The following is a 19562-nucleotide window of genomic DNA, read 5'->3' on the forward strand; positions in this document are numbered from 1 at the left end:
CTTATGCTACTTAGAATAGAAGGTCTATCAAGCTCAATGCTGTTTTGTAATTTCTATGTCCTTCACATATTTAAGGTGCATACGTCTCCCTCTGACTGCAATCAAGAATAGATAGATTTGAAAAAAATACTAAGAATTTCAAGTGATAAAAATGTTCATCATTGTAAACTAGTGCCGCGTATTGGCAAGAATGTGGAGACAGGGCAAGTATCACGATACCGGTGGTTACGATCTCATACAATGCTATGTATTGCAATACTGTAAGAAAGGCGATATATTGCACTTTTAAGAAAACTGTCAAAGTGTAAAGAACACACCACCATATACATAACATCGGAGTAAAGAAAGTTGACTTTTTAAGCAATCAGAAGCGTGGGATTTATCATGATCCCTCTAACATCCAATAACACAAATTACTTTTTGTGTAATCTGAGCAAAGGAATTAACATTTGCCTATATCAGTGAACGACTAAAATATAAGTGCTTGCAGGATTCTTTAGGTAAACTAATTAAGTAAATAGCTTAATTGTCTTACACCCCTGCTCATGTGCTGCAGAAGAAAAGTCTGACAGGCATAGCAACGGTAACTAAGTGGGAGTGGGGATTAATGAAGAGTTAACATTAGTTTCAGTACTACTCACTTGTAATGAGGGCACTTGTGGTGTTGTTCTTGGTTGCCTGGACTTCCGCTTCAGCTAAAGTGGAGGTGTTTACTGGGAGCTCTCTATAATACAGCCGGTATCCGGTCAACACCCCGTTAATACTGTCGTCATTAGGACGCTGAAAAACATGCAAACAAGTACACACAAAGTGAAGTGTTAGTACTTCTGTGCACTGTGCTCATTTTCATTTCCCTGGTGAAGCGAGGTGACTGACAGGACGCTGGCAGAGCAGCATTTGATCAGAGTTCACTTTAAGGGGCTGGTGGATTGGACACGTACAGACAAAGTGACGCTTCAGTGGGTTTGGCACTCTTCTAAAGGATGATGAAATTGCTGGTGACTTTGTTTTTCATTGCCTCCTTATGCTTTGACATGAGGCTAGAAGGAGTGAGAGAAGACACTTCCAAACAGAAGCGGGAGAGTGACATCGGCGAGGTACCCAGGCTGTGATTTCAACTGTCACGGATGCTCTAAAACCACCCGTTTGTCTCTATTTCCCTCTGTTGTTGGACAATGCAGATGTTTGCTTCTCTCGCCCTCAAACGTCTCTCCTGCTGGTATATCCTCATTAAGAGTTTGTACATTTCTCTCCCCCAGCCAGGACGGCCTGTCCCTACGCCTGTCCGTCCCTCCCTCTAGACATCCCTCCAATCTGTCTGTGCTGCCCTGTGACCGTTCCTGGCTCAATAGATGATGATAATTGCATCCACACAACACGTACACATACACACACACTGCATACAGTGAGTCTGCATAGGTCTCATTCTCCAAATAGGTGATTAACCTGCAATCAAAGTTGTGTTGTGCAGGTCTGTGCGAATCTACTGTGTGCGTATCTGTCTTCAAATACCTTCCACTGCACCAGGACCGAGGTAGTGGTTGTTGGTTTCACTGCGAGGATCAGTGGGGGCTCGTCAGGCACTAGAAAGAAAACACAGAGAAAGAGAGTGAGAGAAGGAAAAAGACAGAATCTTCATACTATTACACTCTATCATGTTTTTTAAATCTACATATTTTCACGTCTTCCTCCTTCTTTCATTCCCATTGTTCCCAGTCTCTCACCATCCTGTAGAGTAGTGACAGCCTCCGTCTCTTTGCTGAGCACACTGTCTCCTACATCGTTGGTGGCCAGCATCCGAAACTTGTATGATGTAAAGGGCTTCAGCCTGTAGACACAAACACACACAGATGTACAGTTGCTCACAAATTGATTTCAGCCTTACTCCTCTCTTTCTTTTTCTTTGACCAGTTGAAAAGTTGCATTCATTTATTTAAAAATGATATTTCCATTTTATATCAAAACATTTTTCGGACAGAATAGACAAATAACGTTTGATTGGCTTGGTAAAGTAGTACAGTACAGTGAGAGTGACATTGAGCTGTATACTGATTATACAGTGAGATTAGTTCATATAGCATGCAGGTCATTTATCACAATCAAATTACAGCAATGCTGAAGCCTTAAAGTAACATTTTCTTCTATTGTAAACGAACTGATTTTTGGTTTCACTCAAGGTGTTTTCACCAAAGAGCATTGAGCATCTGTGAGATCTTAAAACCTCAAAAAACTGAGTATCTCTAAAAACTTTGAGAATATTTTTCTCCATCACCATCTTCTCCATCAACCTCCTTCTCACAGACATATTCGTGCTCTTTCAGTGGCCTTTGAAGAGCAGACAAGGTCTTGAATAATAATCATTTTACACCTTTCCTAATTGTCTCCCCTGCCAAAGTATTTCTGCCGCCACATTAACATAACATCTTATCTGCATTTCTCCTCTGTGCAAGGTGAATGCATTAATAAGTACAGAATAACAATTTACATCAGTCATTTTGAAAACACTGTACTCTAGAGCCACTTACAATCAGCTGAAAGGGCACCAATTGTTAGGGACAAGCTGAACAAGTCTACGCTGCCTCTTAGCATGCTAATAGTTTAAATGTACCCTCTCCTGCCCACCGTGGGAAATTGATTACAATTTAAAAAGGACAGTTGGTGGCAAAACAGTAATTTCTATTAGTCTAACCTAATTATCAACAAGAGTTAACAGGAGCAATTTAAGCATTTGTGACAAGAAGTATCCGCTCACACATCTACCTGCAAGGTCCACTTTATTCACACAGTGCCTCGGACACTACAGAGGACCAGTTAGGCATGCAGCAGGCGACAGGAGGACTGATCAAATGTCCCCTTGTATAATAATGAGCAACCAGGCCCAATAAGCGACAAGAAAAGGCCCTAAGGGGTTGTGGGTATCGTAGGAATAAGACATCAAAGGCAACGAGCCCAATGAGGGTGGGGCACCAACAGCACTGGGACTACGTTGAGGACAGGGTTTGAAAGTGTGTGTGTGTGTGTGTGTACTCTACTGTGTGTCTATGTTTGCAGCAGCCGGGGGACTTCGATGCTTTGGTGCCAAAGAAGTCTCAGTGGAAAACAACAATTAAGGATGGATACCAAGTCTGTTTGAGTGTGTGCGTGTGGAGATGTAAACTAAATCCTCCATCCGCCGCTGCAATTAGAGCATTCAGTGGTAGAATGAGCTCGAAAATGGCATCAAAACAACAACAGCAGCAGCAGCACCACCACCATCATCATGGCACATAGATTCTCCCGGAGGCCGGTTGAGACAGGCTGATGCGGGCACACTGAGAGAACGCTCTTCAGCATCTCAAATAGCTCCCTGAAAGCTGGCCAAGGAGCGCACACAAACATGCGGGGAGCACACACGGTACACAAGTAAAGCCTCATCATAATTCTGCTACTAAGGCTCTCAGGGAAGTTGGGAGCAGCCATCGCGTCGGACCACCGTCACCTGCTGCCATAATGACAGTCTCACCAGGGAGAAGAGGACGGAGGGATAAAGAGATAAGGGTGGAAAAGGAAGACATGGAGCTTTCTTGATTGCATGTGAACGAAGGGAGAAAGAAACATGCCTGGTGGTTTTCTGAAAACATTAGCTGTTGATGGATGGATGACGGATCAAACGGTTGTGGAGAGAAACTATGGACAAACCGCACACACAAAGTGGAAGCATTAAGGCAGAGTGGGGAAAAAAAGGGTATTAAGAGAGAAAGACTGAGAGCACCTTCTGCTGTGCCTGTGTGATTAGGTGACAGAGATCCTCCACGTCTCTGCAGTGATTATGATTACTCTCCCTGGTGTTCTTTTGTGGTGTGTGTTGTTGCTTAACAAACCTTTTTGGTACTTCATGTGCTAAATAAATGAAACTTCTCAAACTGTGTTGTAATTATCTGTTGTTTGCTTCGAGTATTCACAGCGTCCCTCTCTCTGTCCACTCTTCTTCTCCCCAAGGACGCATAAACGTGACATGATTTTTTAACAGCTGCTTTAACTAATTCAAGTCAATGTTCAATTCAACACCATTTGCACAGTTGGGCTCTTTAGGGCGAGCAAAAAACAGTAATGTGGAATTTTTATTCTTGTTTTCTCCAAGGATGCTTGGGATCGGCTTCCACACAGTGTGTGTGTGTGTGTGTGAGGGGAGGGGGGGATGCTACTCAATGGATGTGCTTTCTAATGTGTAACCTGTAACCCACAAAGTATGAGAGGCTTCATGGAAGTAGCGCTGGGTTATTATTGCTAACATTTGCAGATTACTGTAGTGTAAGCACTGTTTAATCCATTCCTTACATTTTTCAGGATTCCCAGTCTTTACTAGAGATCATATTCCAGGATCTAGCTGGTATGACAGGAGGTATGTTTCTCTCCGTGAAAGGCTGACTTAAAAGATCACCAGTCTATGGCTTTAACTTATCATCTCTTACGTGCTTAGAGATTATGATACATTGATCATAGAGACATATAATCGTTAAAACTACCAACCAGCAGTGACTGATGTTTACATTTTGAGGATAATGTAACTTAAATTAATCAGAGTTTTGGCCACTTAAATTGTAACCTGAATGTGCTACCATGTGACATGACTTGGGGGTTTGTTCACAACAATAACAGCCGATTCAAAATACTCTTGTTCATAAAATGTAATTTTAACATTAATATGATCTTGAATATAACGTATATATAGGACAACACAACAGTTTCTGGGACATTTGACTTTTTCCCTAATTTTCCATGTTTTCCATGACTGGAACATTGTTCAACCGTTTTGCAGGTTTTCCAGGACGTGTGGGAATCTTAAACAAAAAAAGACACAACCCTCCAAACTCTTTATCTATGGAGCATACAAAGCTTGACAGGCTTGCCACAAGTTGTTAGTTGCTAAGTAATGATTAGACAAATACTACGCTGCCGCCACACAAGCAGATATGTGTGTGTGTGCACACATGTGCACATGAGTACCTGTCAACGGTCCAGGTGGTCACGTTATGCGGGATGTCAGCGATGTGTGTGTTCCAGTCCCCGTTGGGCAGCTCTTTGGCCTGCAGCGTGAAGTACCTCAGCGGCGAGGAACCTGAGCCACCCGTCACCCAGTGGAGGCGGAGATGGCGAGATTCAACTCCGTCCTGAGGAGCAGCCAACTTCCTGGGGGGCTGGGGACGCTCTGTGGACGTGGCAAAGAAAACAAAAGAAGAGAAATGAGAGGGGAAAGATGCAAGGTAGAAAAGGATCAGCGCAGTGGAAATGAAGTGGAAGCATGAGAGGGAAAAAGAGAGCAACGAATTCAAATTTCTAGATCAATTTCATTGTAAACATTCGTTCACACGTACAATCCTGACTAATTTAGTAGTTAACATTTTGTGACTGTGTCACCACACATACCAATACGCACATTTACATGTGTGCACTTTTGTTCATCAGGGACCGGGAGACTTCGCAAAGAGCTTTATATAAACAGCTGGGTCACAAATTAAAAGGAGAGAGCACCTCACATTACCACAAGTCAAGAAGCTGCTGGATGAAAAAAGGTTAAAACATCCACTACACACTTATCTCAATAGAGATAAGTGTGTAGTGGATGTTTTGACCTTGATATAAACAAGCACAAGCTTCCAACACAGCTTTGATGCTCTTATTTTAACTGTAGTACTGATATATGTGTGTGTGTGTGTGTGTGTGTGTGTGTGTTGGGGGACAGACACCGCAGTGAGAGGACAGGCTAGAGAAGGCACAGCTTCTCTTTGAGACTGTAAGAGGTGGAAACAGATTTAGACTTCTAGACGGTACTGTGAGTTGGTTTCAATTTCAGTTTGACTTTGGATGGAATTATTTTGAATAGAGGATGCATTGCTACCTGTAATTATCTTTTCTTTCATCCACTCTGCTGTCTCCGTTTTACAGGGATACTTTATCATACACATGCATACATGTCATGCTTCTCTGTGTTTTTTTTTTTTTACATAGCTGTGCGTGCCCCACTGGTTAGTACGGCGGTTACAGGTAAGCACTGTTAGCGCTGTTAGCTGCAAGCCGCCAGCTCAGCCGTCACTATGTTGAGAGGCAGTAATCATGCTCTCCATTACGCGTTGAACACCTTTAAGGGCTTTTCACACCGGAAGTGGTTTGCACTCCGTTCGCCAAGTGGCGTGCTTCACCCATGCTTTGCCGTCGTGGCGCAGAAATGATGCCTTTCAGAGAGCAGTGGAGCTTTTGTAGCGTTCTGTGTGAACGGGCCTTTTAGACGCATGTAAATGTGCTGACTGCAGAGAGCCCTGTTCAGAAACATCTGCATACCATATGTTTCTCAACGCATTCATTCATTCTTCCTGTTTGTAACATGATGACATACATTGTCACCTGGGCAAACTGAGATTATCGTGGACCGTGATGATAGCTGCAAATACCTTGTTACACAGGGAAGGGGCAGCCTCCATTTACATCACAAATGCGTCAGTGTGACTGTTGCAATGCATTCACATGTTTAAATGAAACAAGACATCTAACCACAGCAGCATCAAAGAAACAATTTCTCAACAGATGCCAGCGTGTGTGTGTGTGTGTGTGTGTGTGTGTTGGTGTTCGTATTTGTCAGTGTCTTCACTATTCAATTAGAAGATAAAATATGACCCTGGGAGTCAGTATCTTTGTACAACTGTGTTGGCAGAAGCTGTGTGATTAGGAGAAGTGCGTACACACACACACACACACACACACACACACACACACACACACACACACACACACACACACACACACACACACACACACACACACACACACACACACACACACACACAAACAAAAACACATGGTTGGGGGGCATAACTGTTTCATTTCAGGGGCATCAGATTATCGATTCAGTCTGGAAATTAAAGCATTATCGATTCTCTCTAAGGTTTAATTAATCTGCACTTATACACTCAAACATGCACGCGCACACACACACACACACACACACACACACACACACACACACACACACACACACACACACACACACACACACACACACAGGCTTTTCTTCCTTATCACAAGTAATTTGAGTTAAATCTGTTTTGACTCCTTTCTTCCCTCGCGCCCTTATTCTTCAAGATTGACTATTCTCTCCCTCTTTTGTTTTCCCGATACCATCTGTGTCTCCCTGTCTGTTCTCCTCTTGTTCCGCTCCACAGTTAAGATCATGTTCTGATAATAAACTCATAATTGTGAGAACAAGTGCTGCCCTTTCAGCACTTACACGACTGTTTACTGCGACGCAAGGGAGAGGAGAGGAGTGTGATAGAAGTGAAGTGAAGTAGATAGAAGAGATGCTTTTGGTATTAGAGGAGTGAATATATATGGTTGTGAGGGGATGAATTCTGCTAGAAATGCTAATATACGTTGTCCATTACCTTATCAGTTATCACCCTCTTGGAGACAAACATCAGCATAGATAGATCTCTCTATAGAGAGTTGTTTTCATTCATACACATAGCCTCACACACATACTCACGCACACTCAAAAAACCAATTTTCTTTTTCTGGGGATTAAGTTGGTCTCTTCAGCATCATCAGAAAGAAATCTCTATTAGTCTATTCTGTCTATCTCCCAGTGAGAATGGGCCATTACGTTACTGAAGTGGAACAGGGATCCACTGATTTCTATTCTTAAGACACCCTAATAATGATGCCGCAGATGTTATGATATGATATCCAATTAAAATGCACTACACCGGCTGATAAGTCTGAATAGAACATCTGACATCATGATTTCAGGTTTTCAACACAAAAAATCCCTTCACTGTCACATTTTAATACGGGGCCTTTTGCCTTTAGCCTGCGAGACGTACTCGGTGCCGGCTGACAGAGGAAATTGGAGAGAGAGATCAGGTCTGACATATTTCAAAGGCTGACAGACACGTTCAAACCAAAGTTATTCATGCGTTAGCCACCAGAGCCACTGTAACTTCATTTTTAAAGTGATATTCCATCTTTTGTGAAATAGTTCTCGGTCAAACTTTAACACAACCCGGCAGTTAAATCTGTCCTCCATGTCTCTTCTTCAACTGATTATATTAGCCTGCTCAAAGGAATACTGACAGCATGTTATTATTATTTGATTAATCCGGTTTTTATTTCATGCTCTTGTACTACTATTACTGTTATTATAGCTTTTAGTTCCATTTTAATGCATTTTTATAATTTAATTGTCTTGCATGCATTACTCTCAAATTGCTGTTTTTTTTCTTTTCTGTTATTTTCACTGTATGAAAGTTGCTATACAAATACAGTTTGTATTGTTTTAAGATACATTAATAAAGTATGATCAGAACCTATTTAAAAACAGATGGTACTGGCCTACAACTTTACTGCTGTGGTTCATTCTCACAGCTCTCATCAGTGTAGTTATACATCATCTGTATAATACCGGCCCAGCATCTGTTAATGCAGGATTTACTAGAATTACAACGGCCAAAACAGTCCAAAACAATCCGAAGAGGAACAACCTTAAACACATTTGGAACTTAATCAGACACTTATTATTTTGTTTTCATTCCCATCATGCGGCTCAGAGTAACCGCAGTGGACACTCTCCCTCGCACAGACTCAGTAGGACTGTGTGAGGTCACATTGACCTGAAATATGATGTGTTCAAGCTCTATTCAGTAAAAGTAAGTACTGAGCGAAGGTAAATTATCACGCAAAGTTCAAATGTAATTTTGTAAAATGTAGTTTTTGGAGAGAAACTTAAATTAAGTTACAGCAATATGAAATATATATAAGAAAGATAATTACGACCTGTTTAACTTCCGAACACTAACTCAAATTAGCTTTTATTAAAACTACTATACATGAATGTACTTCCTTATCATTTGATTTGTTGGATTCCATGCAAATGACCACATTAGACAATAACAAAGTAAAAATACAACATTTATATCATTTTGAATGAACACAGTTGATTTAAGAAGAAGTCTGAACAAGATGAGATAAAAGTGTGACAGCCTCTGAATCTGAGGACAATAAACCTTTTTATTTGTTTCTAAATTGAAGGAAAAACAACTGCGCTGCTCACCTGACAGTGTGTTAGAGGACATACTTCTGTTCTGTTTCAGGGTTTAATAGACAAAACTGTCTTCGGAGAGTTACTGTACTTGCCAAAGGCATGGGCTGTCATATTCAGTGTTAACATTCCTCTTGTTTTCACGGTTGATACCCTACGACGAGGCCAGCGACTGCTCAGATTAGATGAAATGTTAAAAAGAAATTAGCAACTTTTTGCCGCCCTAAAATAATTAATTACCATAATTGCAGAATGCTGAAAGAAGTATCGATCAATAGTAATTACTTTGGTTTGGAATCTAAGATTTATGGCTTTCACATCTTGTTTTTTGGCCTGTGCTCTCTCCTTTGGCAAAAAAAAAGACATCCCAACTGCTGCCATTTCAACACCATGCCGGTCTCCTTCTCTTTCTCACCTTCTAACTGAACAATTTTCACCCACCCACATCAGAGCATGGTGCTATGTGGTGCAAGACACACAGTGGAGTGTGAAAGGATGATCTTTGTTTTCTCACTCAACAAGTATCAACCGACTGAAAGACAGCATTTTCTTTGGTCTAATAATCCTTTTTCATGACAATTTAGTAAACCTGGTCCCTTTTCTGTATGTGACTACAGACCCCCTTAGCTTCCACAGCAGCTGGATTCTTTTGATATCAAGAGATCACACAGAAATTGCGGGATCACAAGATCACATAAAATCCATCTTGTCAGGTGTAAAGCAAGCCCTCAGGAATAGAAGCTAATTTTACATAGTGGCCAAACGGTGGAACGATAACTCCCACACCCTTTAATATACCTTTTTTAAATGATTAGGTCCTAAAAGTTGTCCGAACTAATAGCCGAATCCAGAGTTATTTCCCGTTTTCCATTCACGTGAATGACCCCGACAACGAGGCTGGACCGAGGGCTTGAGTCGGGGTTAAAAGGAAAAAATGCTGACTCATTTCCGGGTTTTAGGACTCATTCATGCAGCACTGTATGGGCCCATGGACGGGGAAGATCTGGGTAAATCCATCCGAATTTTATAATGGGAGGTCGAAACTTTTTTCTCCAACTCTGCCTGAAGAGGTCAGTGTAAATGCTGCAATAGCATCAGTTTGATCACAATTGCATCGGATTTCTTCATTGAAAGAAGAGCAAAGAACGATTGAAGTCAGCTCGTTATAGATAGTGACCGACGAATGGTTCATCCAATCACATGCCAAATATTTTTTGACAGTGCCTGCTCCTATCCAAACAGTTTCCAATTATGGCTTCTCAGATGGTTCTGTGTAACAGACCATCTGCTACAGACCCCCGGGCAGTTTTTGGAACTGACTCTCATTAAGCCCCTGCAGGAGGGCTAATACCTGCTCATTTCAGTATCTACATTTACTGCCAAGCAGCTCTTCCTCTACTGAAGTTTCTAAATGTCATTTCTTCCTGTTCCTTTTAAAACGTCCCACACACAGAAAAGGTCATCCATTTTTATCTTGTGCTAATGTTAAGTGCCCAGTTACAAAGGATTCCGCATGTCCAACCACAAACTACTTGTTGCTGAAGCACTGATAATCTGTCCGAGCTCCACGTCGGAAGCTCTTTGCCTGCTTTTCTTTCTCGAACTTTATCTCTGCGAGGACTTCACATCTGCCACAACTCATTACACCCCCATAAGTAGGGCTGCAGAGATCATAACATTTTAAAATGCTTAAACTTCAGCTGACCTTTCCAGACTCTTACTGCACTGGCTGGCATTACTGTAGGAAATGACAAAATATCATCTTTAACCACTTGAAAATGTATGTAAAAAGGAGAAAATACCCTTCAAACATGTGTAGTTCCCTCCTGCAATGGACCTGCCAAATGGCAAACATTTGGCAAAAAAAAAAAGCACAGTCAAAATGAATATCGATAATCAAGTTACTCCTGCTTTAAATTGGCTCATTTACAGACTTTCATGTCTAATCTGGTTTATTGAACACATTTTATTTCCTTATGCATCATTCTAATTTAATGTGGATTTCATTACAGATTATTACATTGCTTTGGTGCAAATGCCACATGAGATGCATAATACTCATATATAGTGGGAGTGCATGAAAAATGCAAATCTTACCCGACATTAGTCAAAGCTACCAACCTTACACCCCATTATTCTTGTTGAATTATTCAGCAGCGTAGAAGTAAGTAAGTTTCTAGAGGCAAAATGAACACACTTGTTATACTGGTTCCATTAGTGTCCGATTCAAAACTGTTTCAGAATTGAATCATACTGTTCCTGTTAAGTCTTTCAATATACAGAGAGAGAGAAGAGCGACAAAACTGATAATTCAAAAAGTAATTTAGTTTTATTCTTCCGTTCCTCAGTGCGAACACACTCTTGAGAGCAACTTTGTGTGTTTTTATTTCCACAAACTACTCCATCAGCGACCCATCAACCATTTAATGTGTATCCTTGTAGGTCTTTTCACAGCTGACAATTTGACTCAGCGTAGCAGTAAAACTAAAATAACATAATGACTGTTCCATATAAACCTTTAGTCATTTATACCAGTTGCAACGGTGGCATGCCAAAGTGTTGTTGGCCTATTAAAGGCCTATTAAGGCTTTTAGCATTTCACTACTACAACATTAAATATTCATCACGTAATAAGCAACAATACAAGTTAAAGTTATGAAAACATCCACAGATATTATGTATCAAAAGATAAACTCTCAAAAACTCTTTTAATCTGCTTCATCAGGACTGTGTGAATGTGGTTTGATCAGATTTGATTGACAGCGCTGGCAAGATAAGTAAACAACTGCACACTAACATCATTTCCAACTGAGCCCACCTAAACCAATAAGAGGAGCTATATTTAAAAACACGAATACAAAATCTCTCATGTGAAACATTGTTTCAACCTTTGGCAGAAAAATATATGTGTTTGTGTAGAACTACATCCTTCATAGTAAGCTGATAGGTCTAAAATAGGGTTTCAAGGTTATTAAATGAAATTAACTACATGTCTGAAAGCAGTGTTGATACCTTTATCGCATGCTATTTCTCTCTCCGTGTGTCCACTTTATACTGTAATAAAATTGTTCAAATATGATCGGAAAAAAAATGTAAAACCTCTCAAATACATTCTGCACCCCATGTGTTCGTGGCAGCATGCCAGTTCAGGTTCCTACTTTTTAACAGGAGTGGTTAACATCTGCAAGACTCCAGAGACAGCTCTGATGCAAACCAGATACCACGTAAAGCTCAAGTGCATGTGTGTGTCCTTTACCTCTGCGTTCAGTGGTAACCACCAGGGCTTCCTGCTCTGCGCCCCAGCCCACGGCGGTGCGAGCGGTGAGTCGGAAAACGTAGGCCTGCTCAGAGGAAAGTCCTGTGACGGTGAACTGTCGAGCGTTGGAGCCCACCTCCACTGTGGTCCATCGCTGAGGGTCCCTGCTGTCCAAGCAGTAAGAGATCTGGTAGCCTGGTGAGGGACAGACGGAGAGACGGACGGAGACGGTTGAAATCTGTGTGAAAGTCCTGTGTGTGTGTGTGAATGTGTTTCTGTGCGTTATTTTTTATTGTGGCCTACTTTAAATCACAGAGCCCACAGGAATCAAAGACAGCACAATGTGAGATAGGAAAAAGCCTGAAAACATAACCACACCGTGCCACGCCGTCACACAGCCGCATTTCCACAGAAACACAGACAAACAAATTTCTGCAGTTCCTGAAAATGTCCAGCTCTGAAGAGATTTGATTCATGCAGCTGTTTGTACCGGTATGGAGCCCTTATATTATACTCTGATGTTATCAAAAACATACACAAAAAGTCATAATTCACACATGTCACAGCTCATATACTGACATTCCCCTAACACACACACACACATTGTAAAAACATCCTCTGTCCCGCTGCCTTTGAACCACGGTGTACACGGCTTGTGTCTGTTTCTCTGTCTCATGTGCAGTAGGCCATGTAATAACACTAACACCCTTCAACACATACACACATACACTCAAACCACTGATCCCCGACCAAGCTTTCCACAGGCCACTGGCCTCTCACAAAGGCTCTCAATATGAAGATTTTATAGTACACACAATACACACATCCGCAAACACACACGAGTGTGCGGAGGTTCACAGTAAGACTGTCAGGATGGTAATCTGCTCAGAGGGATTTAATCTGGTTGTGTGGGTGATAATCTCATCAGATAGTCTGATTGTATATTAATGCGAACGCAGTGTGTGGAAGATTATTGGATAACAGCTTGATAACAAATCCTCTTGCCAGTTGGGTCAGAGCGCCGCATTATGTTGTGTACTGAATATCATTAGTTCATCGCTGCTATCAGATACACAAGGCTACATCTCCATCACAAAGTGTCATGTTAGTGAGAGCAAATCTCCATTTTGCATTGAAAAGATGTAACATGTACAGGATATTTCATAGCTGAAGGCTTTCAAAATGTCTATTTATTCATGTTTTTTTTTTTTTTTGTTTTTAGCTGCTCAACGCTCACTGACCCTGTCTGTGTTAATGAACAACTCACAATGTTACTTCTAAGCCTGCTTGAGAGCTGTTTAGGAGTACTACTGTACAACAAAGTAGGTCAGAGCTGAAAGCTTGCGGAGTAGGTAAAGAGAATAGGTAAAGAAAAAACGCTGAGGAAATGCTCCAAACCATGAAGGAATTCTGAACAAAGAGACAACCTCTGAAAGTCTAAATGAGGACTTTTAACTTTTATGATCTCAATTGATTTGATGTTTAATGGATTGTTTTGTATTGCATTTATTTTAGATTTGGTGTTTATTAAGCCTTGAAGATATGCAGAGATTATGGATGCATTAATTGAAGTAAGTGAGAATAATGATGACTTGATTTGCTCAATTAATCGACTCCTGTGTTTACCGTTCTAATTTGTGATATTTTCCTAATGGTTTCCCTCTCGTGTAGAGGAAAATAATCATCCAACCATCGCTGATTAAATTGCCACACAAATAAATTGCTGGAATGGCGTTTGTTTTTTCTGTGTTTAAATGTGCACACTGCACCACATGTTCTATCAGCCAAAGCAGGACGTTGTTTTTTTTCCCATACAGTTAGTACAATTATAAAATAGCACACTATTTTTGCAGACAGTGTAGAAAAATCCTTTTTGGAAACAGTTTTGTGCGGCAACATGTAGTGTTGCATTACGTCAGGCGACAGGCATCAAACTGTAACTTTGAAATGCTATTGCCATTTCCTTTGAGCATTGCAATGTGGGACCACAGTGTAAACCAACAGTAATGTTTTTTGCATGCTGACTTTTTCCAGTACTTAAGTTTGTGACTTGAGTGTATGAACACAAATACTTAAAGCTTCCTTATAATTAGTATGTACTATTGGAATTGGGATGCAGCTTGTGGCTGCAATATATTCACCTAGAGGTCACGTGAAAACACCGATACCTCACTGCCTTGTGCCAAATTAGATTGTGAACCTTCCGTGGTCTCGTTTCTCCTCTGTCCACCCTCTGACAGTCCCCTATGGGTGGAAAACCCAAGGAGAAATGAGGCAGTCATGAGCACTAAAGAAAGCGGTGCGCTACAGCTATCTGTATCTGCATAGGCTCCAGACACACACACACACACACACACACACACACACACACACACACACACACACACACACACACACACACACACACACACACACACACACACACACACACACACACACACACACACACACACACTTCGTACCCAGCAAGGACACAGCAGGAATGCACTTTTCCGTGTCTCTGTGATCGAGAGAGAGAGATTTGCCCTCCCACTCATCCTTCTGTCACAGAGTGGTGTCGCACTAAATGTCCTCCCCCTTACGATACAGTCACACATCACTCACACCGTCCTGCTCGACTCCCTCCCCCACTGAGAGGACAAATACTATTCCTCTCTACCCCCGTGCAACACACACACACACATACACACACACCTGTCCCTGCTCTCACCTGCATAGATCTCCCCTCTGCTGTCTCTCCCCTTCTGTTCCCTCGGTTTCCAGCTCAGCAGCTCTCACATTCCTCTCACCCCCTTCCTCGCTTTTCTTCCTCGCCTCTCTTCCTCTTCATTAATCTATTCTCTCTGATTCACTCTGCACGCTGTGATTTGCAGTTTCAGGAACAAGTGATATGTTTGAATCTCAGTGTTTATATATGAGGCGATGTATGCATTAGGAAAGGGGTCTTGCTTCAGCAGCTATAATAGCCCTTTTCCCCGGCTACAAGGTTGATCACTGACACACACACACACACACACACACCAACAAACGTCGGCACTGAAGTGGAGAGTAGAGAGAGCTGACCCTTGTTTGAAAGCTTAAAAACAGAATCAGCTCTTTTCCTTTTTACGGATTTTACTTCCTTCCTTGCCTTGAAAGATCACACCGATGTGTGTTTCTGTGTGTGTGTGTGTGTGTGTGTGCATATGTTTTAAAACAGCTCACTCATTTCCTCTATAAGCCGAGCTCTGTCCTTTAGCAATTGAAATGTATTAATGTATTGTGACTACAAGCGTGGAAAAATGGATTATGATCTAAATGTTGCGCTAAAATATCTGCCTTCTCATATGTGTGAGTGTCAAAGTTATTGTACCTAACATGATGCCGTTGGGGTTCGTGGGCGGCTGCCAAACCACCCTAACGGATGACAACCGAACTTCTGGAAACACCATCCTGACAGGGGGGCCTGGGACTGGAGAGAAAAATGGAGAAGGGAGTTGGCAGCAGAATGAAACAGTAATAATATACAAAGAGCAGGAGAAAAAAAAGCACAAAAGGACTCCTTGAATACTGTCATGAGAAAGAGAATATCTCAACATCAAGAGCTTATACTTTAATAAGTTAGAATGGCGGTAACAAGGCACGCAAATGTGTGCATATGCTCTCCACACACCCACGCACACACATATATAGTGTCTTGATACATTTCTAAGAGGCAAAATAGAAAATGTAATTTTCTCTCAGCCTCACACTGCTCCTGATAAAAGTACATGTTCCACACCACCAAATACATGTCAGCGCGAGCGTGAGTGTGTGTACAGTATGTGTATGTGTGTGACTGACAGACAGGATGGAGGTTCATTATACATTGCCGGGAATTGACTTCCCCGTTCTTGTTTCATCCTGAAATGAGAAAAACTTTTCAAACGTGACACTGTTTGATAGAGGATGAGGTGTGAGTGTGCATGTGGGTCTTCCTGTGTGTGTGTGTGTGTGTGCGTTTCAATATTCAAGGCGACCAGACCAGGTTGTTGCCATGGTCGTTACTGAGGAGATCTGCACACATGGCGCACACACACAAACACACAATGTGTTCTCCATGTCTGGGCTGTGGAAGGGGTCTGACGGGTGAGCTGAACCCAGTGGATGATCAGTGAAGTGGGGGAAAGACTGCTGGCTGTGCTGACAACAGAGATGGGAAGGGTAAAAAAAAAAAAAACCCAGCTACAAAGGTGAGGAAAAAAAGGCAAAGGTGTTGAGCAAAGTGCTGGATAGAAAGGTCAGTGTTCAGACCGAGACGGAGAGAGAGAGAGAGAGATCCTACCATCTTCTTTGGTTCTGAGCAGTATGGGGCTGCTCTGTGGGCCGTCACCCATCCGTGTGTACGCCAGCACCTGCAGCACGTACACCGAGTATTTTTGGAGAGCCCCGAGCAGCAGCGTTACACTCCCCTCTCCTACTGCCACCTGCACACTGGGGGGGCCTTCTGAGTCCTTTTCGCTGTACAACACCTGGACACAGACGCACACAAACAGGCATACATGTCACACAAGTGATCGCAATCACACAAATCGATCAAATATGTAGAGTTAAATCCTGCAATTTACGCTCTGTAAGGACTGTTTGTCTATTTATTTTAATACATTTACAGCAGGTTTATTCGCCAACTCTCTCAATACTTTCAGACTGATGCACTCAGTCCCAAGCCTCCTTCCTACATCAGATGTAAATCTTTGAAACTGCTGTAATCAATATTATAGTATTACAGTGGAAACATTATATAGAGATCACATCTGTCCAGATCAAATTATCAGTGGAGGATATTATAACCCATATCTGTCTGCTTTTAGTGTAAAAGCTCTAAAGACTTTATTCGGTAATAGTATATCAGTGTTTTGTTGATGCTGTCTGAATGTGGCACAGAAATCAGTTATTGCAGGTTTAAAAAAGGTCCAAGGAAGATATTGTTTAATCTTTAAAGGAAGCACAGAAATGTCCCATAACAGCTGGGCAATGAAGGTTTTAGTCAAACATGATGCATAAAAAGTGTATTTGTTTGGGACTTTCAGCTGCACATTTGGTGTGCTAGAGAATATTTAATCAAACAAATGAATCAACAGAGCTGTGCATGAGGAATCCAATTAAAACACAGTGCCCATGGACCATCACCATCAAGTCAAGTCAACTTTATTTTATATAGCCCCAAATCACACATATGCCTCAAAGGGCTTTACAACCTGCACAGCAGAGAGCATCATAATGAAGGAACATGTCAGCCAGTGTAACAGTTGGACTAATAATGTGTTTGGGACAATGGAGGTCTGCGGCACCCGAGGAATAGAACACATCAAGCTTTTGATACAGAATCAATGCCGGTTCGTTTTGGTATTTTCATGGGATTTGTTGACAATAAGAAAAAATGTAATACAAAGAAAAACACCAGACCTATACTTAAACATCTACTACCAGTAAAAAACAAACAAATCAGCAAACAATGCTCTTTCACTGGCAACTTGATTATGTGTCAAAAGAGAACTGTGCTTTCTTGATCGTTCTCTCTCAGTTTTATTCATGTTTATAAACTCCCTGCCACATTTGGTTTTGAGGGAAAATGACGGTTCTTAAGTGTCTAAAAACAGAAATAGTCATGAGGAGAGAGTGGCAGGACTGCAGGAGGCAGGAGAACTATTCAACATCTACTAAGGGATGGGAGGTGTTGAAGAGCTACTGCTGGCAGCCACTTCTCATCTATTAACATGGTAGGCATACTGCTCAGTGTGATCCTCAGGAGAGAGCAAGAAAACACACACAGATGGGGAGTGTGTGTTGTGCTCTGGGCATGGTGGATAATATGACCTGATTTCTACACAATATTTTTAAAATACTGGATGGTTCATATCACACATTTACAGCCTGTTTCCTCAGTAGATGTATGTATTTATAACACAACCATGTCCATGCAAATTAAGATACATTTCCTTCTTTTTAAAGCTTTCTTCTGCTATGTTTTGTTTGGGGTGGTGATTAAGAGCTGTACTCAATGCCAGTTTTATACTAGCAAAATATTTTAGCAAGTGCTTTCTCCCTGTTAAATTCCTTTCTAAGGATGTTGAGGGGTGCTACATATATGCAACTGCACCAGAAAAGCTATATAAGTAAAATACAGGGAACTGGTAGGTGTCTTCTAGTTATTTTAAAATAAAACAAGGAAGTGGACTGCATTATAATAACCTGTGGAGGGTGTGCGTGGGAGTGTAAAAGGAGAATTGTGACTCCCAGTGAGCGGTGCACTTAGGTAAAAATTGAGTGCACCTGGCATTTCACCATCAACAGTATTTATCTAGCCTTTTCTTACAAACCTGAACATAAGAATATGTTAACTGCATCACTGTCGGGGAGCTCCAGCAAGACACTGTGTTCTCTGACTTAGTACGAAAATACAAGAAAAGATGAGCTCAAATTTGGCAGACGTGTGTAGATTGCAAACTGTGTTGCTTAAGTGGGTCACAAGTCTGGACTTAAATACTAATGCAGGATCTACAAAGCATATTCACACCATGCATGTATACACAACAAATATGCTTCTCTTGCCTCAGCTGCATGTTTTTTTTCAAACAAACAAAGCACTTCCCAAAAACCATCAGGCTTTATGGATTATTGTCCATTTTTCATAAATGAATAATCCAGCTATTGTTTCTACTACAGCATGACACAAAAACTGCTGTTTTATGAAAGGGTATTAAACATTAAAGCCTCTCTCATATGTATGTGCACAGTTACACACACACACTCCCCCAGACATACTAACTGAGGCGGGGTGCTTTTAGAAGCAGTACTGTAGGAAGAACAAAATGGAGCGGTTACAGGCTATTACGTCATATTCGGCTTATATTGGATGTTATTGTGGGCATCTCTTTGTGTGTGCGTGTGAAAGTGTGTGAAGGTGTTGGAGGAGGTGATAATGGGCTGAAGGGGTCAGGGTGGGATTGTGTGTATGTGTGTTTGTGTGTTTTATACACCTTGTATCCAAGTATAACTCCATTCTTCTGTGCCTGAGGGAGAGTAGACCATTTGAGCAGGATCCTGGTGGAACTCACTGCCTCCGCAGTCACATTCATCGGAGACCCAGATGGAACTAGAGAGCACAAACACACACATTCCTACATTACCAACAGTGGACTATCCCTCTACCCTGACCATGTAAGGTCCACTATTTCTAGTCATGTTGAAAAATAATATTTTTACGATACTTTTTAAATA

General features: G+C 41.5%; 1 protein-coding gene across 1 annotated transcript in view; it reads right to left on the minus strand.

The window, feature by feature from the left end:
• Positions 1-19562, minus strand: part of LOC306695970 (protein sidekick-1-like) — a gene marked incomplete at both ends in the record, with an annotated part of 206754 nt that overhangs the window by 11237 nt on the left and 175955 nt on the right. The window contains 8 exons of the mRNA XM_079159429.1: positions 642-780; positions 1513-1583; positions 1725-1828; positions 4987-5188; positions 12324-12518; positions 15676-15774; positions 16627-16813; positions 19322-19437. Of these exons, the coding sequence (XP_079015555.1) occupies positions 642-780; positions 1513-1583; positions 1725-1828; positions 4987-5188; positions 12324-12518; positions 15676-15774; positions 16627-16813; positions 19322-19437 (1113 nt within the window). The remainder of the gene's footprint in view (positions 1-641; positions 781-1512; positions 1584-1724; positions 1829-4986; positions 5189-12323; positions 12519-15675; positions 15775-16626; positions 16814-19321; positions 19438-19562) is intronic.

Source organism: Pholis gunnellus (assembly GCF_910591455.1).
Source record: "Pholis gunnellus genome assembly, chromosome: 5".
Lineage (NCBI taxonomy): Eukaryota > Metazoa > Chordata > Actinopteri > Perciformes > Pholidae > Pholis > Pholis gunnellus.